Source organism: Garra rufa, chromosome 5 (genome assembly GCF_049309525.1).
Source record: "Garra rufa chromosome 5, GarRuf1.0, whole genome shotgun sequence".
NCBI classification, from domain to species: Eukaryota; Metazoa; Chordata; class Actinopteri; order Cypriniformes; family Cyprinidae; genus Garra; species Garra rufa.
The window spans coordinates 35,652,143-35,676,201 of NC_133365.1; the positions used below are offsets into that span (position 1 = coordinate 35,652,143).

At 39.7% G+C, this 24,059-nt stretch overlaps 1 protein-coding gene across 1 annotated transcript in view; it reads left to right on the plus strand.

The window, feature by feature from the left end:
• Nucleotides 1-23,273, plus strand: part of whrnb (whirlin b) — a 54,754-nt gene extending 31,481 nt beyond the window's left edge. The window contains exons 2-4 of the mRNA XM_073840065.1: nt 5,706-5,924; nt 10,642-10,767; nt 23,061-23,273. Of these exons, the coding sequence (XP_073696166.1) occupies nt 5,706-5,924; nt 10,642-10,767; nt 23,061-23,273 (558 nt within the window). The remainder of the gene's footprint in view (nt 1-5,705; nt 5,925-10,641; nt 10,768-23,060) is intronic.
• The last annotated feature ends 786 nt before the right edge of the window (nt 23,274-24,059 follow it).

The following is a 24,059-nucleotide window of genomic DNA, read 5'->3' on the forward strand; positions in this document are numbered from 1 at the left end:
TTTGCATTGCTTGGAATGAGTAAGCAGGCTCTTCTGTGTTAAAGGCTGTGAGGTCATTGTTTAGTCATCGCCGACTGTGTCACCACTCATTATATCCAGGTCAGCACGGGTCTCAGTTGGCGTCTGGTCGGGCAGGAGCATGGAATAGGATTGTTACACGTTCTTATCGGAAGAGGGCTACGTCTGCTGAGGCTCAGCACAGAAATGTCAGGTGTGTCCTTTGCTTCTGTGATGAAGAGACACTGGCTTATGGTTTATTCACTAAAGCCCTGTCAGACGCCCTCGTTTTCACTCTCAGTCGCTCTCCTATCTGCCTACATTTCTGTCTTTTTTGTGTTTTGAGTGTTGAGTGTTTTTTGTTCAATTTTGAAGAATTAGTTCAAACTAGTGTTTTGGTTCTGGGAGGCTATGAATGTGCAAATCATAAAAGTAGTCATTTTGGTATTGCCTCCAGGTACTTTCAAGCAGTTCCCACTTAACTGAATGGTGAAATCTTTATAATAACACTGCTGTTCAGTTTTGTTGTATGTTTTTGAAAGAAGTCTCTTATGCACACCAAGGCTGCATTATTTGATGAACAATACAGCAAAAACAGAAATATTGTAAAATATTATTACATTGTTTTCAAATGTTTTCTAATTTTAAATATATTTCAAATGTTATTTATTCCAGTGATGGAAAAGCTGAATTTTTAGCAGACATTACTCCAGTCTTCTATGTCACATGATCCTTTAGAAATCATTCTAATATGACAGTTTGGTGCTCAAGAAATTTCTTATCAGTGTCGAAAACAGTTTAATATTTTTATTTGTTTTTTCAACATTATTTCATGAAAAAAGTTATTTAAATGTCCACTATGCGACCATCTTGGTAACCATATAGTATATAGTAATGCAAACACTTCTTTAATTAGGAAAGACTGAAATATTCAAAATTGTTTGTCAAGATCATGTTCCAATTCCATAAATCTGGAATAAGACACAATTTGATATTATATATTGTGCTCAGATGAGATGTATTTTCAGCTTGCTTCAGCTAATGCTCATGCATATTCTAGAGTACACAAACTGTGTAAGTCCGTTTCCGCCACTAAATAAAATATAAAAAAGGTATTATGAAGAAATTAAGTCAGAATTGCATGATATACATTTGCAATTGCGAGTTATAAAGTCAGAATTGTGGGATATAAACTCACAATTCAGACTTTTTTTTTTTAGAATTGTGTGATACACACTCACAATTCTGACTTTAAGAAATAAAGTTAAAATTGCATGATATAAACTTCCAATTGGGATATAAACTCGCAATTCTTTTTTTTTTTTTGTTAATTGTGTGACACAAAATCAAAATTCTGACTTTTTAGAATTGTGAAGAAATTAAGTCAGATTTGCATGATATAAACTTGCAATTGTGAGTTATAAAGTCAGAACTGTGTAGACAAGTTAAAACTAGTACTGCTCTTTGCAGCGCAATATTTGACTGAATAGGTAAAAAAGACGGTTATTTTCGTCAGTTATGACATGCCGCTCTAGCATTCTGCCCACTTCAAATCAGACACAGAGATGAAATAGTGCGGTAAGATCACATTTATTTGAATGAATTCTACCATTTGTTTCAGTAAATTATCCATCGGCCGAGAGAGAGGTAGAGATGACAGTTATGTGTTTGTGTGTGGGTGTGTGTGTGCGTACCTGCGTGCATTGCTGTGCGTCTACGCGTCTCTCTCTACAAACAACGAATTCATTCAAAAACCGCAGTTTAATCACCTCATTGCTGAGGAATATAATGTAGCAATCCAGTATCTAGGATATTTTAACAATAAGAATCGCGGGGAGGTGCTGACAAGAAGTTTATGTATGTGCGCAGCACAATGCGATCTCCGATCTCTCTCTCTGCGTTTGCGTGTATCAATTAAAGCAGTGCATTAATATAGAACGGTGATTAAACCGGCTTGGAACTACCTGTGCATTAAACGGTTTTACTGCACACCTGCCAGCCAATCAGAATCCAGTATCCTGACATTCCATGGAATTAAAAACAATTCTGACCTTTTTTTTTAGAATTGCTTGACACAAAATCAAAATTCTGACTTTTTTTACAATTGTGAAGAAAGTAAGCATTGCATGATAACAAATTGCAATTGCAAAATATAGTTAAATAATTATAATTGTGGGATATAAACTTTATTGAAATTCTGACTTTTTTCAGAATTGTGAGATATAAATGTGCAATTTCGAGTTTAGTCCAATTTTGAGAGGAAAAAGGACTGATATTTTCTCAGAATTGTGAGTTTATATCTCACAATTCTGACTTAATAACTGGCAACTGTGTGTTATAAAGTCAGAATTGCAACATATAAACTCGTAAGGGCAAAAAGTCGCAATTGCGACATACAAACTCACAATTCATTAAAAAATTTTTTTTTAAATCTTACAATTCATAGTTTTTTTAAATTGCAGTTGCGAGTTTATATCATGCAATTCTGAGTGTGTATCACACATTTCTGAGAAAAAAAAAGTCTGAATTATAAGATGTAAACTTGCAATTGCAAGAAAAAAAGTTAGAACTGTGAGATAAGATGTCGCAAGTGGCAGAAACAGGCTTCCATAACAAACAGGTGATTGGCTGTTTTAGTTGTAAGACAGTATTTCCATTCCTAAAGTCACCATCTTGAGCATTGCTTTGCTTGTTTAGCTGTAAATCGGACTACAGCTGCCATATTTAGCACTACTTTTTTCTCATTCAAATATATTCGAGTAGTACGTCTCCTCTCCTTATAATATATCTAGTAAGGTTAACAAGTTTAATGTTTGAGGTTTGATGAAATGATGAATCTGTGGGATATCTGAAAAGCCTATAATTTTAGAAAACACATTTTGAACCCTTTTACTCTTTCTCAAGATAGAATAACGTGACTCATCCGCTGTACATCCACACAGCACTGAGTCTCTCTCTTATTCAGTCTCTCTTACTCAATGGCTATAAACTCCCCACATACTGTCTGTTATGTAAGAGATCTGCTCAGAAGCTCTGCTAGCTGTCCGTGCTGTTGTTTTTGCACACTGAGGTGTTGTTATGTAGCTGACCACATTTGGTCAAGTGCTCCATTCAGAGGCTCCAGATGAAACGCTCCACACGGTTTCACAGGTTCGGTGCTCTTATTTTTAGCTCCTTGCCAACCTTTGCTCAAAAGTGTTTGTGTGAGCGGTTTTAAACCGGGACACACATGCCATTTTTTCATAATTCATGCAGCAACAGAAAAAGCAACACTGAATGCGTTGTTCCGCTCCAATTAAACATTTATGTTAATGTATGTAGATCCATGTAAATGGCTAACATGGGTGCTTCTGTGTGAGCGAGCCAGAGGGATTTCATTCACTTGCATGGCTCTGACTGCTCATATGTTTATGCCAATGAATGCTTTTTATCTTGATTGAGTAGCTTTCTGAAGATCAACATGTTCTGAATATGTCTCTAATTGTTCTTACTTGTAATCTTTGTAGTGCTTTCTTTGTCTTGATCATTTGAAGTCAGTGTCAGCGAGATTCTCTAAGGAGAATAAGTGTCTACTGTTCATATTCTGTCTGTAGCAGTGACTCAACCCTGTATCTCTATACCCATCTTTTTCTTTTTATTCTTTTTCTTCCTGTCCTCCTCTGTCTGCTTTGAGGAAGCCCAAAAGTTGCATGTCCAAAGGTTGGAAATACTTCTAAGTGATTTCATCCAACCTTTCCAAGGGACTTCAAACTCTGGTGTCTGTCTAAACCTTCTGCTCAGTGCAGGGAGGTGGTGTCTGTATCTGCAGTCGCACTGAAAAAAATAACTCCCAGCCCCACTGAGACGTCCAGCTCTGTCCCTATAAAGCATATTAAATGTCAGAGATGGATGTCTGTGGACATTTCTAGAGATGAGAGCAGTTCAGGGAGGTGGTGGGACCGATTTACATGACTTGAGACAATTCACAAGAGACCTGCATTAGAGTCAGTAAGATCTTTTATTGGACTTGTTTGGTTCTTAGAGGCCATAAATGTAGAATCACCTTTCTAGTAGGTCAAAGCTTTGATGTGTTACTGTATTTCTGCTCACTAATATGTGACCCAGTCATAAGAGTCAATTATGACCCTTAGGACAATATTTGGCAGAGATACAACTATTTGAAAATCTGGAATCTGAGGGTGCAAAAAAATAAACTCAATTATTAAGAAAATTGCCTTTAAAGTTGTCCAAATGAAGTTTTTAGCAATGCATATTACCAATCAAAAATTAAGCTTTGATATATTTACAGTACGAAATTAAAAAAATATCTTCATGCAACATGACCTTAATTTAATATCCTAATGATTTTTGGCAAAATTCTGGTTTTGTGGTGTAGGGTCACATATAAACAGTTAATGAGTCATTTCATTTTCATTTACACAGCTATTATAAATCTTATTATAAAGAAGTCTTTACACTTTTCAAGACGTTAAGAAGAAATTTAAGAAAGCACATTAAATATAAGTAAAGTGTCTACTTTTAACATTTAAAATAAATGTTTGGAGAATAAACTGTCTAAATTTGGTTGAAATTATGATACTTTGTCATTAAGCAATATTTATGTACAAATTCAAACAATATGCTTATTCCGACTTGTACATATTAAAATATATAGAGAATAAGGGAGCATATGCAATTTTATTGTGTTTTAAATGAGTAAACAATGCTTACTGACAAATGGGAACATTTTAAAAATGTAGAATTACAGCTAATTAGTATTTGGGGTGAAAGTAAGTAGTCTTTTAATATGTCATAAATAGATTTTTGTTATAAGTATGCCTGACAAGATTTTCACTGAATGACATTTTAGTGGGTGTCTTCTGTAAATTTATTAATATTTTAAATGAGCTTTTATTTGTATATTTTTAGGGTTTTATATTAGTTTAAATGTACATTTTAGTAATTTTGGTACATGTTTTGTCATTTTAAGTAGTTTTGATACTGTTAACTAAAACTGTTGCTACTGTTAACTAAACTTAAAATGGTTACAGTTGCTTTTGTAAACTGAAATAAGTCTATATGTATATGTGTACCTTTCTGTTTGGTTTTAGTTTCAGTACTTTTAGTACTTCAACCTAAATGTATTTTATTTACATTAGCTGCCAAAGCAACATTTCTCATATTCATTTAAATTGAAGATTTTCATCTAATGATTAAATTTTGTTTCAGCTTTTTTAAAAGTGTAATTGTTTTCATTTTAGTTAAAAGTATCAACACTTTTACAGAAAAAAAAAACAGTATTATTTTACTATAATTTTGAATTAAGATATTTTACTTTAATTTTACAGTTTTTGTTTGGCAGCCACTGCTGCCAGTCATTTGGCCCATTTTTAACAGCTTTCATTAAGTGTAAAACACACTTTTTTACAGGTTTTTCGTAGATTATTATCCAGTACATTCCATGAAATGTTATTTTACAGATTATTACAATATTATTACAATCAAGAATCTACAGTAGTGTCAAAGGATGCTAAAGATAGTAAATTAACTGTTTTATTTTGGAAAACAATATCAAATTAAAATGTTACATTTCAATTTTTGAAGAAATACAGCACAATTTTTTTTTTTACATTAAATACATTTAACATATAAAATACTAAACTAATGAGCGTAGAACAGTTTCTTCAAAATTCAATAAAATGCTGAATCTATCTGTTTTCCCTTCACAGGTATTGAAAGGTTCTAAGAAGCTCTCCATGTCGGTCTGTTCTATGGGACGGATCCCAGGTGGCTACGTGACCAATCACGTGTACACATGGGTGGACCCTCAGGGCCGCAGTGTGTCTCCACCACCAGACTTGTTGGAGCAGCATGGCTCAGGAGCAAGACTCTCGCACATCCAGCAACATGGCCACACACACATTTGCCACGAGGGTGCTGAGAAGAAGGTGCGTGTAAATGAGCGCTCATGATGACAGGCTGAGTGAAACTAAAGGAATTTAAAATTCAGAGTGATGTTGTAAAGCACTAAACATCTGTGGCTTTTCTCTCTACGTGTTATGTCACTCCGTTTATTCATATTGAAAATGACAGCTCTAACGAGTGTAGAAATGATCGTAATGCCTCAGTGATTCCTCTCTGCGAACTCCAGCTCTGCAGGATTTTTTTTTTTCTCTCTGTGGGTGCATTAACACACATACACACACATTCATCAACTTTCCCCACTATGCCCTCTCACACCTTCATCCCATATTCTGCCTCTTCAGCTAAAAATGCCCAAAGGACAGCAGTCACCAATCACAACGCTGTCGACAAGGTCTGAAAGATCCAAAATAGTTGCCAGTAAATGTACTAAATACAACATTTGTCATGACTCAAGTGACTAAAATTTGTTATCTCAGTTCAAAATGTATCATCAGAGAAGTATATATTGCATATCTAAAGTTTTTTTTCCTATATGGACGAGTTTGTGGCATCACATATGTGCAGTAATTCCTGCACCGAACCAGAAAGGTAAAAAAAAAACAGGAGGAGAAAAATCACATTTGATCATTATTACAATAAAAACAGCTAAATAATCATATTGTTCGAGAGACATATATGTATGAGACACATTTGTATATATATTATTCAAAATAAGTTTTAATTCACAACAAGATTCGGAAACAGTTCAGTTTATATTACGCTCATGTGCATTATTGCTTGTAGATGTTACTACACTTTGAGTGAAGTTAACCTGTGGCAAATTCAATTGAATGAGTATGATTTGGAAAGGGACACGTCTTAATAAAAGATATAACAGCTGAAAAGGCATATCAGAGCAAAAACCAAGACTGAGGTAAAAAAACTGCCTGTAGAACACATCTGGGGAAGAGTTCAGAAAAAATCTGCTGCATTAAAGGTTCACAGAAGCATGTAGTCTCTGTTACCCTAAATGGAAGAAGTTTCAAACAACCACAACTCTTCCTAGAACTGGCCTTGGCCAAACTGAGCAATTGGTGGAGAAAGGCCTTGGTTAGAGTGGTAACCAAAACCTGATGGTCACTCTAGTTGAGTTCCATGATCATATATGCAGATGGAAGAAACTTACAGAAGGACAAACGTCACTGCGACACTCCACAGATCTGGACTTTATAGTGGTGTGGCAAGACTCAATCCTCTCCTCAGTGAAGACAAGTGAAAATATCATGTTAGCATCATGTTTGGAAGAAACCAGACACTGCTCATTACCTGCAGAGTGCCATCCCAACAGTAAAGTGTGCTGGTAGCAGCCTCATGCTGTGGGGCTGTTTTTTAGTGACAGGGACTGAGGGACTCATCAGAGTAGAAGAAAAGCTCAGTGCACCAAAATATTGAGATAGCCTTAATGAAAACCCAGTCTAGAACATTCAGAGCCTCAGATTGGGAGAAGGTTCACCTTCCAACAGGACAATGACCCTAAGCCCACAGCAAGAGTGAACCCAATCAAACAGTTCTGGAGAAACCTGAAAATGTGTGTCTGCCCCCATCCAAGCTGACAGAGCTTAAGAGGTGAGGAGATAAGGAGAAGAATGGCAGATAATTGCCAAATGTTGATGTGCAAATCTTGTTGCATCATACCCAAAAAGACTTGAGACTGTAAAGGTGCTTCAGCTACTTAGTTAAGGGTATGAATACTAATGCAATGTACTTATTTCAGTTTTTATAGACTATTTCTAATAAATTTACGTTCTTGTCATAATGGTGCTTGGAGTAGATTGATGTGGAAAAAGGTCATTTAAAACCGTTTAAAATAAAACGTGAAAAAATGAAGGGGTATGAATACTTTTGCAAGCACTGTAACCGTCTATAAAATCACCTGCAAAGCATATAAAGCCATGAACTCAAACTGAGATTTTCACTTATAATAACTGTCTAAACTCTAGACAATGGTTAATTCAGCAACCAAAACTGTTTGTTTCTTGAGATTTGATTATGGATGACTCGAGGTAGTCCTAATTACAAGCATTGACAGTGATCTATTTGTTTTGGATGGAGGCAGTGGAGCATGTTAGCTGCAGAGATTCTTTAGCGGGGGTCTGTGCTGTTTTGGCTCGGATATGGGGCTGCTGAAAAGAGTATTTCAGGCACGTTTTGGGCCCGGCTCACCTGAAATGCTCTCTATGTCAATGTGATTGATATGACCCATTTGAACTATCATCTGAGTTCAGATGAACTAGCCAAATCCATATTACCCATTTATCACACTACGTGTAATGCATAAGGAATGAGTCTATACATGTATGTGTATGTTTGATAAAATTGGTATTTTAGTGGTGTCTGCAAAACTGACCTTTAATGTTATGAGTTCTAACTAGAACCTGTGAGTAAGCAATACACTACATGTATCATGTCAGTTTAACCAATCAGAGAAAACTAAAGGGCTTGTAAAATATGCATTATTCTCATTATGCTACTTTCATAGAAGGTCTAAATAATGCTGAGGAGAATCATGTCTGGATTCTGGGAATCTGTTCATTGTTTTATTCTGAAATGATGCAAGACAAATGAGAACTGATGAAGCATAATCACCTCAAAGATCAAACCCACTGTCAAGCCCACAGAGAGGTGATAAACACAGCTTTATTTGATTTGTTGGTAATTGCTCATCAGGGTTTGGATGCTGCAGTGGTTGGTTGTGCTGCATGCCAGACTCGAATCTTATTGGTATTTCATTCAGGTCGAACATCACTAGAATCCTGATGGGTGGGTGAGTCAATTTATGGTCACCTCCTCTTCATTGCCTCAGCATTTTCCTTTAGTAATGGGGCGTCCATAACTGATGAGCCAAATGGAGTGTGCAACCACCGTCTCAACTAGGGGGGTAAATATCCCACCCTCTAACCAATAATCCACTGTGTCGTACGTGTTCACTTGAAATGCTAGATACCTGCTGCTTTGGAGGTGTGCCTATATTCAGTGCGGTCTGTAATTGCTTTCTGTATGCACTCTTTGTGAATTTCAGTCACTTTGTGTTCCAGTTTGAAACTTTTTTCATTGTATGAAAGTCACATTAAACTACTGTAACTTAGAATTTGTCAAATTGTGCATAATGTGTGTCAACTATACAATTACCCATAGCAAGGTAAATGAGTTGGCTGTTTTATTCTATAATTTTTTCACCAACAAATGCTGTAAAGGGATAGTTCACCCAAAAATGAAAATTCTGTCATTAATTACTCACTCTCATGTTGTTCCAAACCCATAAGTTCATTTTCAGAACACAAATTAAGATATTTTTTGGTGAAATCTGAGACCTTTTTGACCCTGCATAGACAGCAATGCAACTGACACTTTGAAGGCCCAGAAAAGTAGTAAGGACATCATTAAAATAGTCCGTGTGACGACCGCATACGTCGAAGACTGACACGGAAGATAGAAAATTATTAAATAAATAAAATAAAAGTCATTATTTTTGTTTTCTTTGCGCACAAAATCATAAAATTAAGGTTGAACCAATATTTTAACAAGCTCTCAGATTTCATCAAAAATATCCTAATTTGTGTTCTGAAAATGAAAAAAGGTCTTATGTGTTTGGACTACCTGATCTCATGAAGAAACTTACCTGTGGGAACTTTTTCGCAAGACATGAAATATGTACCAATAAGTACATATCACTGCAGTTTCCAACAGAAATGAACATTAGAGGTGGTAAAACAGTGAGCACTTGTAATGGTTTTGTACACAGTTATGATTATAGCTCCATATTTTTCGCTTTCTGGGCGTAACAAGCTTGCTCGGTAGCTCAGACGGCATGGAATAGGACTAAGGATGCGAAATCCTTGGGTACAAATCCTGTGTAAAACCTGACCCACGATGAAAGAGCTGAAAGATGAGAGTTAAAAAAACAAGCTAAAACAGCATGCTTGCAATTGTGTTTTTACGTCATACTATTCATACTATCAGGTAGGTTTAGGTATAGTGCAGATGGTATGTTTTTTTTTAAAGGCAACGGAGCATTAGAGTTATAGTTTTACTTTAGAACTGCGTATAAAACCATTGTCACATAAAATGTACCATATGTACATTAATCTGTTTCCGGGGATAAAAACTGAGCACTCTTTTAGTGCCACTCAGCGGACATTTCACACTGAATATGTGAAAATTCTTAAAGTTTTCCGGACATACCTCTATATTCACCATTGGACATTGTTAGTTAAATAAAATATACAAGTAACAGTGTGAAAAGTCTTTTATAAGACTTTTTCATAGAGCCAAAATTGCCTCAAGGTAATGAAACTAAAAAGTGTATACAATTACAATAGGTTGTAGGATTCATTATTTAATAAATGATACATTTGTTAATGCAGCCATAGTCAATGAAAATCTAAAATAAATCTAGTAATATGTAGTTGTGATTTATGCACTGAATTTAACAAAACCTCCAGCATTATCGGCAGGTTTTGAAACACTTGCGGAAGATGCCACAACTGTTTTTCATCTCATTTGTATAAAGTTGAACTTTTTGACACTTTCAACTCTTTCTTCACTGTGAATCCCACAATTTCCCGTGGGAGCCTGCTTCTCAGCTAGAAAATGAATTGGTTGTATACTGTTGCTTTAGGATTTGTGCAGTTGGACTTGTCAGTGAATACATAAACAAGTGAGATGAGCATGATAATATACAAATGTGTGTTATCTCCCCAGGTGAATATCTCACTGGATGATGGGCGATCTCTGGGTTTGATGATCCGTGGAGGTGCTGAGTATGCTCTGGGCATTTATATCACCGGAGTGGACAGAGGGTCTGCCGCAGAGTACAGTGGACTAAAGGTAAAATATCTTTGAAAACCTAACTTGGCAAATATTAGACTGAGAGCCTACTTGGACTTTATTACATTTACTTCTGCCTCGACTCGGACGTGAGCCGATTGCTAGAGACAAGTCCTTAATTCAGTCTAAATTACACCCCAGTGTCTTTTTTGGATGACAGCAGTGTGCAGTGATTTGTTAATAAGGTTGCTGAAAGTCATCAGTCCATCAGTGATTCAGTCAATCAGTGATTTATCAATAATGATGTCGTTGAAAACAGCTCACTCACTGGGTGCAAAATTTACATGCCACCTGACATCTGACAGGAAAGTTAATCATGTTTGAAACTGCAAGTCATTGGAAATATTCTTCACCTGTTCGCTTAAAACAAACACAAATTGTTTCAGACACATTGACATCTGATTTGATGTTTTTTGAAAAGCCGCAGTGGCCAGAAGTGTTGCTGGGGTTCGGCATGACTGCATTTAGTGGGTCTAATTAAATTTGTGGTGTGAGTATATTGGTTGAGGTGGCTTCTGCCAAACGGAAAGATGTAGAAACAAAGCGGCACTAAATCTAAAGCTGGCCTCATAAAAGATTGAGTGAGCTCTTAACATTTTGGCATCAATCCATGGACAGAAAGATGAAAGATGTTTCCTCTTTCTCCAGTCAGCCAGAGAATGGGCCGGGAAGGCTTTTTGGAAAATATCACAAGCCTGAGTCTTCATCGTAGCATCAATCTGCTTTAATCTGTTGAGATGAATTGTTTTGTTCATAATAATCAAACCTTTGTTTGTTTGTTTTTTGTTTATTTGACATGATATTACAAGTCCAGTCTTCTTTCTCAGTCTCTGTCTCTCTTTGTAACCTTATGTGCTTGAGTTATTTAGTGATCAGCCTTCAGCTGCTACCTCTGCCCCACCGGAGACAGATAAATATTTTACGTCACCTTTTTGGTAATGCAGCTCCGTGCTTCTGCATGTCCACAACTGTTCATTTGTATTCTCGCTGCTTTGTTGCATGGCAAAAATATTAACAAAAGGGTTGATTTGTAATCGTCTCATGTCAGGGCTGGTGTTTACTTGTGCTGGTGATAAAAAGTCAGACATTTCTTATCATAATTTGGCAGGAGAGTCAGAAAACACGACATTGAGTTTTGTAGAATATATTCAGGATCAGGATGGCGGTGATAGAATATCTGGTGCATCTGGGCTGGAATGACAAGGATCACTCATCTGAAGATTTTGGACAGGGAGGACAGATGGTTAGCCGAGGCTAAACATTTATAGACCAACAGGGTCATGGTTTGGTTAGCACAGCTATTTGGTGGTAGTTGAAGGTAGTTGAGAGAATCTTTATCCATTAACAGCCATTCAACAATTACATATATGCTATTACTTCATTGTATTATAAGCCTAATGAATATTTTACCAGTGCCCAATTTTTTTAGGAGTGCACTTAATAGCTCAAAATGGATTGTTGAAGATGTTTTTCCCCGTCTGCTGGTTCCGACGTCATAGCTCAAGATAGTTGCAAGTGGTTTGAACTGTTTTTCTGGTGGTATTTTCTGATCATGAAGTATATTGGTATTTTCTGTTTTAGGGAGATATGAACCTAGTTGAATTGCATTTCTTTTATTCAAACCTATATCCTGAGCACATTTAGTACCTACTGTAACTTCGATAGATGTATCTAATTTATAAAAGGTCCACCTAGCAGGCAGCAGACAGTGAGGTAAGAGAACATTTGGTTTGTGATTATTATATGACTTATGAAAGGTAAAACCACTTTTGTCTGCTGATATTATCAGCTTATGTAAAGAGCTCTTGCATAACCTAGACATACAAAAACCCTTGTGTACACACCTGCACTTACAATACCACATGCTATGACTGTCACTGAAATTTCTACCTCCATATTGCAGAGGTAACTGGGTAAAGGTCCCACTTTTTTCCATTTAATTGCATATTCAATTATCGGTCCCAGTAATCATGAGTCTTCTCTTGCGGGGGATTTGAACCCAAGAACACATAAATCTACTGAGCTCAACAGTATTCTGTGCAACGCACAACTGTTGCCGTATGGCTCTAATGGAGAGGGGTGGTTGCGATGAGGAGATGAAAGATTGACTGCTTGCTTTTTTTTTTTTGGAGAGGCTTTTAATTTTGCTCTCTCTGTAATTGTTTGGGTTTTAGTGCTCCTTCAATGGACCTCTCATCAGTGAACACCAGTCTACTCTCAATATTAGACCACTGAAACCTCTCTTTCTTATAGACGCTAGGAGCAGAACTAAAGAATGCTAGACACACTTACCTAGAATGAAATGCTTAATTAGAATTTAAACAGCTATGAGAATCGGAGGCAAAAGTTTTTTGATGTTTAAATGAAAAGATTTATTGGTCAAGTGTGTTTACCTATGTGGAATGTCCTGCATATGAAGATCTATATATATATTTATGTAAAAACACCCATTTTTACTGTGTGGAAAAAACGACCCAGGTTACGTATGTAACCCAGGTTCCCTGAGGGAACGAAAGCTGCGTCAAGCGCTATGGGGAACGCCATTGGCGAACCACGCTCTGAATATCGTGTGTCTAACCAATCCGAAGGAGGGCGTGACGTCACAGGCGGGGTGACGTAAGCGACCAGGAAGTATAAAAGCATGTGCGACGGAGCCGGCGTCAGCTTTCTAGGAATACAGAAAGCGCTCTAGGGACGCCGGAATTGTGGCCCTTGACGCAGCTTTCGTTCCCTCAGGGAACCTGGGTTACATACATAAAGTTTCCTCGTAGAGGGAGCTCTAGAATGAAGGATGGTCTCAACAACCTCAGTTGAGAGACCCGAAGCTACGAGTTGTGCCCCCTCAGGGGCCACACCCATAGCCTCCACATTTCTGGGCAGGGATGCAGAATGGAGCCGCCGGCTTGAGAGAAAAGGTCCCTCCTGATCGGGATTTCCCATGGAGTGCCGTCTAGGAGGGAGATCAGGTCTGAGAACCACGTTCGACCTGGCCAGAACGGGGCTACCAAGAGTAGCTGGACCCGTCCCGGCGCACTCTTTCTAGAACTCCCGGGAGCAGAGCAATCGGGGAAAAGGCGTACAGACGTAGCCTCGGCCACGTCTGTACCATAGCGTCCAGTCCCAGAGGAGCTGGAGGAGCTAGAGAGTACCAGAGGGGACATTGCAATGTCTTCTGAGTCGCAAAGAGGTCCACCTGGGCTTGACCGAAAATACTCCAAATCTGCTTCACCACCTCGGGGTGAAGCATCCATTCCCCGGGCCTCGGCCCCTGCCTCGACAGGATGTCTGCTCCCACATTCATGTGGCCAGGGATATGAACCGCTCTTAGTGATAGCAGTTTGCCTTGGCACCACAAGAGGATCTGGTACGCCAGTTTGAACAACGGCCGTGAGCACAGAGCCCCTTGGTGGTTGATGTAGCACACAACCGCTGTGATGTCGGTGCGTACGAGCACATGACGGTTCCGAAGGTCTGGGAGGAAGTGTTTTAAAGCTCGAAACACGGCCAGCATCTCCAAGCAGTTGATGTGCCAAAGGAGATGGCGGCCTGTCCACAGACCGCAGGCTGAGCGGCCACTCATGACCGCCCCACAACCAGTGAGGGATGCGTCTGTCGCTAGCGTTACGCGGCGACAAGGAGCTCCCAGCACTGGGCCCTGGGAAAGGAACCAGGGTTTCTTCCACATGTCTAAGGCACGTAAGCAGTGCCGCGTGACCTTGATTGTGGGGAACTGATTTCCCCTCGGGGAAAAACCCCTGGTTTTGAGCCACCACTGTAGGGGCCTCATGTGCAGTAGTCCAAGAGGTATCACGTTGGAGGCTGCTGCCATTAGACCCAAAAGTACTTGAAACTGTTTCACAGTGAGTAGCTAGCCTAGTCTGATTCCTCTGACTGCCGTGAGAATCGACTCGATCCGAGCGGGTGACATTCGTGCCTGCATCGTGGTCGATTCCCACACTACACCTAGATAAGTGGTTCTCTGTAATGGAGATAGCACACTTTTCTTGGCATTCAGTCTCAACCCCAAATTTTTCATGTGAGCAAGAACAACATCTCGATGTTGGACCGCTAACTGTTCTGTCTGGGCCAAAATCAGCCAGTCGTCGATATAGTTCAGAATGCAGATGCCCTGGAGTCTCAGAGGAGCCAGAGCAGCATCCACATCTTTGTGAATGTGCGGGGTGAGAGGGCTAGGCCGAAGGGAAGCACCCGATATTGGTAAGCTTTGCCCCTGAAAGCGAACCTCAGGAACTTCCTGTGTTGGGGAAGGATGGAGATGTGAAAGTAAGCGTCTTTCAAATCTATCGTGACGAACCAGTCCTCGGACCTGATATGCGACACGACTTGATTGACTGTGAGCATTTTGAACTTCAGTCTCTTGACTGAGCGGTTCAGGCGGCGGAGATCTAAAATAGGCCACAGTCCTCCATCCTTCTTGGGAACAATGAAGTAGCGGCTGTAGAACCCTGAGTCTCTGTCTTGAGGAGGAACCACCTCGATGGCCTCCTTCCTCAGAAGAGAAACTACTTCCTGCTCCATAACCAGAGCCTGCTCGGGGGCCCACAAGTGTGGGAAAAATCCCCTCGAAAGGTGGCGGTTGTGCGCCGAATTGGATGTAATAACCTTTTTCTACAGTGTGCAGGACCCAAGTAGACACATTTGGCAGTAGTTTCCACGCTGCTACAAGTTCTACTAAGGGAACCAGCCTCTCGAGGCTGGCCTCTGGTTATAATTGAGGCCCCCGTAGGGGCAGCGAGCACCTCAGTCCCGCTACGTTGCCGGGCGGAGAGACATGAGGTATGGGCTCGCTGGAGACTGCCGTGCCCAGTAACACTGGCAGGGGTGGCTGACAGATCTCCTGAGGTCCCGGGGGGGAGACGGACACCGTGTAATGCGGTGCGATCCGCTCGTCCCCGAGAAGGGCTGCCCTCAATGACCCTGACGCATAATTGTCAGGGTCTCTTGGCCGAGGACCTCCTAGACTGAAGGACGACCCTCAGGTCGGGCCTAGTCTTGGAGGTCCCTGGCCCAGAGTGCCGCAAATCCCTGGTCCTAGGTGTCGGGGGAGCACGGGAAGCGACTGTTTTTGTACCTGGCGATACGAGGAGCTCGTACACGGCTGAGGCTGCTTCCGCCCAGCAGCCTCAGAGGCAATAACGCGGCGAGGGAGGTACCGCTGAAACGCCGCCGCTTGCTTGCGAGCCTCCTGGTATCTGCTGACGACAGAGTCTACTGCGTCGCCAAACAGACCAGAAGGCAGCAGCGGGGCGTCAAGGAGGAAGACCCTGTCCTTCTCTTTCATGTCAGACAGGGTCAACCACAGATGTCTCTCCGCGGATACCAGGGCTGCCATAGACCGCCCAACTGCACGGACAGTCTCCTTGGTAGTGCGGAGAGCAAGATCAGCGGTACGATGCAGCTCTAAAATGTCAATTTCCTCGCCGTCGTTATGGTCCTTCAGCAGGTCCGCTTGATATGCCTGCAACACCGCCATGGTGTGCAGGCAGGTGCCAGCTTGACCTGCTGCCGTGTACGCCTTGCCAACCAGCGCTGAAGATGTTCGCAGCGGTTTGGAAGGCAAGGACGGAGCCTTTAAAGATGATGCCAGTCCAGGTGATAAATAGCTGGCGAGTGTTTGCTCAGCTCGTGGCATCATCTTATATCCGTTCTCATCGAGCCCCGCCACATTGCCATAATAATCAGAGGCAGGGACAAACAGACGAGACAAGAACGGCTTCCCCCACGATCTCGACACCTCAGTGTGCTTCTCTACGGCTTATGCTGTTTCTCGGCGGGCCAATCGATGTTTAGCTTGGCAACCGCACGAGTAACCACCTCCAAGAGCTCCTCGTATTGGGGCAACTGGTCTTTAGTGAGCGGCTCTGACACGCTTTCCACGTCAACCTCCTCAGAGGAAGACAGGAGAAGCAGTGAGCCCTCCTCCCAGGGGGAAGTAACCGCAGAGCGGGCTTCCGCACCCAGAAAAAGAGCTTCAGATCTGTCAGGTGAGGTAGGATCACCCGTCTCCATACCCTCCAACAAATCTAACTGCGAACCCCACGAATGCAGCTGCTGCTCCGCCTCAGCGGAAGCGGGGCCAGCACCGCGGGGAACGCTGGAGAAGGCTCCTTTCTCAAAAAGAGCCTTTCGGGAGCGGAGCACGTGAACTGGAAGCTGGTCACAATGCTGGCAGCCGGCCCCCTCGAGAGCCGACTCAGCGTGCTCCGCTCCCAGGCAAACCACATACAAGCTGTGTGTATCCCCGCCAGTAATGTAACGCTGGCAGGGAGGAACACGCTTGAAGTGTGATTCGCCCTCACTCACTGACTTAACTTTCTCTTTTTCTTTTTCTTTTTTGCCCCTAGCAGACATTATCACTCAAAAGAAAGGCGTGCTAACTTGCACAAAAAAGGGAGTGATAACCAGACAATACAACACAGAGTGCTTCGCTGAAATGACGAGAGCTGATGCCGGCTCCGTCGCACGTGCTTTTATACTTCCTGGTCGCTTACGTCACCCCTCCTGTGACGTCACGCCCTCCTTCGGATTTGTTAGACACACGATATTCAGAGCGTGGTTCGCCAATGGTGTTCCCCATAGTGCTTGACGCAGCTGAGTTTCCGGAAGGGAACTGATCTCATGATGAAAACGTACCTGTGGGAACTTTTACGCAAGATGTAAAATACATAAAATGTATGTTTCGTGAGTGGCGCTAAAAGAGTGCAGAACAGATAACCCTACATATGGTACGTTTTTTGTGACGTTGGTTTTGTATGTGTCACCGTAGTTGTGACTTGAAATGGCTGTTGAGTGGTGCTATAAATAACATACCATCTGCACTACACCTAAACCTAGCCGATAGTATGAACAAAAGCAAATGTGATGTAAAAGCGCAATCGCAAGCATGCCGCCTTAGCTTGTTTTTCAATCTCTCATCTTTCAGCTCGTTCATGGTGAATCATGTTTTTCACGAGATTCATACCCATGGTTTCTGTATCCTAAGTTCAAATCCGTGCTGGCTGAGCTACTTAAGCAAGCTTGTTACATCCGGAAAGTGAAATATATGGAGCTGTAATCATAACTGTGTACGAAAACGATTACAAGTGCTCACTGTTTTACTGCCTCTAGTGTTCATTTCTGTTGACAACTATGCACTTATTGGTACGTATTTCACGTCTTGCAAAGTTCCCAGGGGTACATTTTCGAGTCAGGTAGTGAAAGAAATAGCATGATATTACAGAGGCAACATGTTGTTTTTAAAATTTAAATAAATTTTATTTTGTCACTGTCCTGAAGCAAAAACAATTTAAAAAATATTATCTGGAAAAATAAAAGACTTTTTATTAACTTTTTATTAAGCACATCTTCTTTCACATCCAGTTTTAGAGAAATGTTATAGCCATTTAGTTGATACAGTAAAAACAGTAATATCATGAAACAGGATTACAATGTTACGTTGAAATGTTTTTGCTTAATATTTTAGTGGAAACTGTGACATTCTTTTTAGGATTCTTTGATAAATAAAGATTTCAGAACAGCATTTGTTTGAAATAGAATATTTTTTGTAATATTATGATTGTCTTTCCTGTCATTTTTGATCAATTCAATGCATCCTTGCCTATAATATATATATATATATATATATATATATATATATGTGTGTGTGTGTGTGTGTGTGTGTGTGTGTGTGTGTGTGTGTGTGTGTGTGTGTGTGTGTGTGGAGTACAAAGCAGTGTTTCCTCAGTGAAGTTTTGAATCCTCCTACTAGCTTTTTCTGATAGGGTTTCTGGCAAAACTCCTGGCCTTTGAACTCATTCCATAATTCCTTTCTTCTGAAGCGCATTTCCCTTCAAACAGCCACCCCCACCCTTTCCCCAAAACCCTTTCTCTGTCTGCTGAACTCAGAGCCATGTAGATTAAACTTCAGCTGTGCTGGAGGTAAAACTGACTGATGGCTCGGCATCTGTCCCATCTGCGTAGCTCAACACTGGGCCTAATTAATGTCCGTTCCCCTCTGAGATGAGCTGGGCTCACCTGGATCTGTGGCGGACGTCCATCAGACACATTTATCTGAGCCTCACCTCTGCCGGTGTCCGGCGCGACTGTAGCTGACAGATGGACGTGTGAGGCCCGCGCAGTGTGTTTGTATGTTTGAGGAGTAGGCCTGAAGCCTGCCTGCAGTATAATAACTTTGTCTGTGTCTTTTATAGTGCTTTCATTTAGACCCACCTGGAGAACAAAAATAGACAGCCAGAGGCATCCGAGGATGATAACAGAGATACAAAATGACCTAGTGAGAAGCCTCTCAAGAACTTATATGGGTCATGTCTATAGTCCAGCACAGTTATTGCTCCTTAAGGTGTTTCAGGCTTGATTTGGGACAGACCCAAGCTCTCATAATAAGTCACACATGAAAATCCCATTTGTGTATAGGGAGTTACTAGGGTACATAAAGGAGAATGGAGCAAGATTAAGCTTACTTTATTTTAAAGGACACATTTGCTTTATATATAACACAAAGTCTGGCCCCAAAAAGGTCTGAGTTGGTGCATTTTGTGAGACATTTTTGCAGTTTTATCCAACTTGTCTTTAGGTAATTTTTAGTGAATGAATACAGGGTCAGAAATGAACTTTCCATGAAGGGGCAATATTTGCCCCCTGGAATTATTTTTCAGAGACATTTTTTACATTTGTAAGGGCAATTTTTTTAAAATAATTTTTATAATGTTGTCAATAACAGTAGACTAAATTATATGTAAAAACACAAGCTCACAGGGCTGTAATATTATGAAACAAATAATTTGTGTAGATTATTGCTCTCTATATTGTAATAATGATTATTAATATTGATATAGAAAACGATATAAAAACATTTTTGTTTCATGTCTGCATTTTGGGCACATCTCATTTGGGCTTCACAGACATGTCCATGACTTTAGTTTAGCACAAGTTATGCATAAACTCCTGTTACAATCACTAAAGCTACAAAATTCATATTTTATTGTTTACATCATATCTGCACTGGGTTGTTTATGATGAGGAAGTCCGCGAGTGTGCAGAATAAATCAACACAGCTCAACAGAAATGTGTTTGATTGGTTATAAGGCTCAACGCTGCACAAAACAGCACATACAAGTGTGAGCAAATCTAAATGTAATTCTGCAAATCGAAACTTTTCATTGATTTTCACATTTAATTTTAATTGTTGCAGATGTAATACATTGTTTAATTGTGCAGGGTAATTTTTTTGCCCCTTTATCTTGAATTTATGGGGGATTTTTGTTCATTTTGGTGGAATTTTTGCCACAATGAAGTCAGTTCCCCTCAGGTTCCAAAATTGCCTTTTTCTTCTTTTAAATTGTCTATTTAATAATTCAGTGAATGTATGATTTATAATAATTAAATACATTTTTAAACGTTTTGCTTTTATTGCTTTATGCTTTATTTTAAGATAAATGTGACTTTGTTTAACATTTGGTTATTGATGTAGTCTCTAAAAAAGTCTCCAAAGAAGAACTTGCTGGTTTAAGATTAATAATAAGATTTATTATTATTATTGTAGCAGTAGTAGTAGTAGTAAATTCAGAATAATTTAAATTTAATTTGGCTCAAGTGTCTAAATACATTTTTATGGCACCACAGTGTGTGTAAAGTGTGTGGTGTGTTAACAATCCATTGCACTCTTGTCATATTTTAGTGCTGTTAAATGTCCTATGTTTATTCTGGTAATGCATATGAACAGGTAATGCATGTCTCATTCTGTTTATTTTAATATTTTGTCTTGTCAGCTGTTTAATAATACAGCACTTGCTTTTGTGCATTCGCGTGCTACATGTTTAATGTTAGTGTTGATTGTCCCCAAAGGATCAATAAAGTATACAATCATGTAGAGGGCTATTAGAGGAGAGTGGGATGGAGGGACAACGGAGTGGTAGAGAAAGTGGTCTAATGCAGAGGGTTTGAAGAGTAGTCTGGAAAGAATAGAGGGATGCAGAGCGCAGCGGTGCGTTGGAGAGTGTGATAAAGGGGAAGAAAGGTTGGTAAAAGAATGCCAGTGGTTTCCCTTCTGTGAGTAAATGAATGATCCTTGAGTTTCTGCAGATTATAAATCACCCTCTCTCTCCCTCTCTCTTTCTATCCTTCACTATCCCTCTCTCTCTACACCAGTGAGTTATAGTGCGTTCTGGCTGCTGACTCCACTGCATGAAGAACGTTTGCACAGAGAGGAAGAAACAGACACACATCGATAACTAATCTCTCTTTATTATTTCTCCTTTGCTGAGGAGAACAAAAGGAGGAATGGTTTGCACCAGTGATCGAAGAAATGTTGGGCAAACAAAAATCATCTTACGTCAATAATTAGAATTCTTTTTTTCTCCAGTGAAAGGAACGGGACTGTCCAAGGACTATCAATGGAGGGTCCCTAAACCCTAAACTAAGAGGAAGACAATCTCCTCTTAAATTTTAACACTGGTTTGCAGTTTGCAGTTTCCTCCTCTCTGTAAAAATCCTGGAGCTTTCTGTTTTGGTTCTTTCTCTCTCTTTCATTTCACAGAACATCCATCCATCATTTAGAATTTGTCTTGCTCAGACAAAAGCTGGCAGGGTATTTATTTTACGGACTTGATGAAAAACGTCTGTGTTCAGGATGAGTTTAAATACATCACAGCCTTGAAATACATGAAATATGCTGTAAAATAGACTCCAGAAAAACAAATTTACCTTGAGAAAAATGTTTGTGCATTGTCCTACTGGTGATTAATTTAAAATAAAACCCCTTAAGAAGACTATTTTTGTGAGTGCGGATCATGGTTTCATATACTGTTACCTAATGGATTGAACAATTGTAATGTGTTTAGTGCTTGATTTATACTTGAAATAGAAACATTCCCCCATATACAGTTGAAGTTTACATCCCCCTTTCAGAATCTGCAAAATGTTAATTATTTTACCAAAATAAAAGGGGTCATACAAAATGCATGATATTTTTTATTAAGTACTGACCTGACTAATATATTTTACATAAAAAACATTTACATACCCTGTTCAAAAGTTTACATACACTTGATTCTTAATACTGTGTTGGTACCTGAATGATCCACGGCTGCTTTTTTTTTTGTGATAGTTGTTCATGAGTCCATTGTTTGTCCTGAACAGTTAAACTGTCTGCTGCTTTGGTTTTTCAGCATTTTGTGCATTTTAACCCTTTCCAACAATGACTGTATGATTTTGAGATCCATCTTTTCACACTGAGGACAACTGAGGGACTCATATGCAACTATTACAGAAGGTTCAAACACTCAATGATGCTTCAGAAGGAAACACAATGCATTGAGAGTTTTCTAGGAAAAATATAAGTAGCTTCTGAAAGGTAGTATTAAATGGAAAAAAAGATATTTAGGCAGAATAAGAAAAATGTACACAACTTTATTCTGTTCAAAAGTTTTCACCCCTCTTAATAGGGCTCTCAGCAGCCTCATCTGTATATCGGTGGAGCACTTTGTTGTGATAAAGGAATAGTTGACCCATGAAAACTGTCATTATTTCCATGTAACAAACGTTTTTAAAGGATTTTTATTTAGCTTTTTTCCATACAGCCGTTTATAGTGACCACATATGTAAGTCAGTACAAAAATAACAGCATACAGGTTTGAAACGACATGAGGGTGAGTAAATAATGATAGAATTTCAACATTTGGGTAAACGATCCCTTATGATGTGAGATATTGAGATGATTTATGACTTACGGTGTGAGATGTGAGATGATTTAGACACAGTAAAACAATAGTGTTATAGTCATTGATTGTTGTGCCACTGTGCTAAACTGTTCAGAGTTTTTAATGAAATATGTTCATTACATTGATTTGCAGAATACCCCGATATTTAGCTATGGTCGAGTAGGTTTAATGAGAACAGATTGAGCTCTTTTATTTGTTGCTTGTAACTGAATAATTTCCAGGGAGTGCTCCTCTTTCTCTTCATTGTCTACTCCCTCACTTCCTCTGTCAGTCTGTTACTGAGGGAATTTGGAAATGGGACAGATGATATTCATAACTGTCTGTCTGCCACAGTTTGCTGCAACAAATGCTCTGGCAATACAGATTAAATTATTTCTTGTACAAATCATACTGAAGGGACAGCTTGTTTATCAGTTATCAGGCTTAATTGAAATCTCTACGTGTGAATTTGCTGTCAGCTTTGTCAAACAGGTTGTGCCAGGCATTGTTGCGTTTCATTTTGTCTCATTTGGAGTGTCAGATCTCTGAAGTCTCTCTCTGTCTCCATCTTTGTAGGTAGGGGATCAGATTCTTGAGGTCAATGGACGTAGTTTCCGGAGCATTTCTCATGATGAGGCCGTGCAAATCTTGAAGAATTCACATCACATGCTGATGACCATAAAGGATGTGGGACGGCTGCCTCACGCGCGCACTGTGGTGGATGAGACCAAATGGATTCCCAGTGCACAGATTGCTGAGAGCTCGGCCAATAGCAACATCCAGAGGTGAAGCTTCATTGCACTTTTACATAAGGGAAAATTTGAGTTTTTCTTTTAAAGATCAGGAGACTCTGGGTTCTAACCTAAGCTCTTTCTGTCAGAATTCTCAGTTGTGATACATTTAAAGCAGAAGGATGTCATTCTTACACCTCCAAAATGCAATTGTGTCACCAAATGGAATGGCAAACTATTACACTATTGGCCAGTGTTGCTGTGTCTGACTGTTTGGGCTGAAAAACTTTTTTTTGCCCATGTTTTGTTAGAGACACTGAGACATTTTTTCTGAGACATTTCTCCCAAAATTCCTGAAGACAGACATAAATGAGACAATTGTTGACATACAATAAGAGTATAGAGCTATAGAATTAATGTTGATGGCCTAGACCAGATACTGTAATGTGATTTTCTTTGCTATGTATGCTGAAACCTTTGATTCACTTAGATTTGAGTTGCCTGTTAGGAGGTAAAGTAACAATCAATTTCCTTCTGCGCACTGAAATCTGCTTTAAGAGTCACTCGTTTTAATAGCTGATTATGAAATAAAATAATTTGAGCTAACACCATTTAATGATCCTTTACCTAATGTAATTTAGACAATTATGTGGAAAATTAATTAATTTCTTTCCATTACTGTAATAGCTCCACTTTATGCAATATTTCAGCTTTCCTCTGAAATTCAGCTGTGGTCTCGTTCTTTTGCTAAATTAATCTCAGGTCAGTGAATCCAGTCATACAGACAGTGGGTTTGAAAGAGAGTTTCTAAATATAGCAGTGAGATGATTTTAAAGCTAGATAC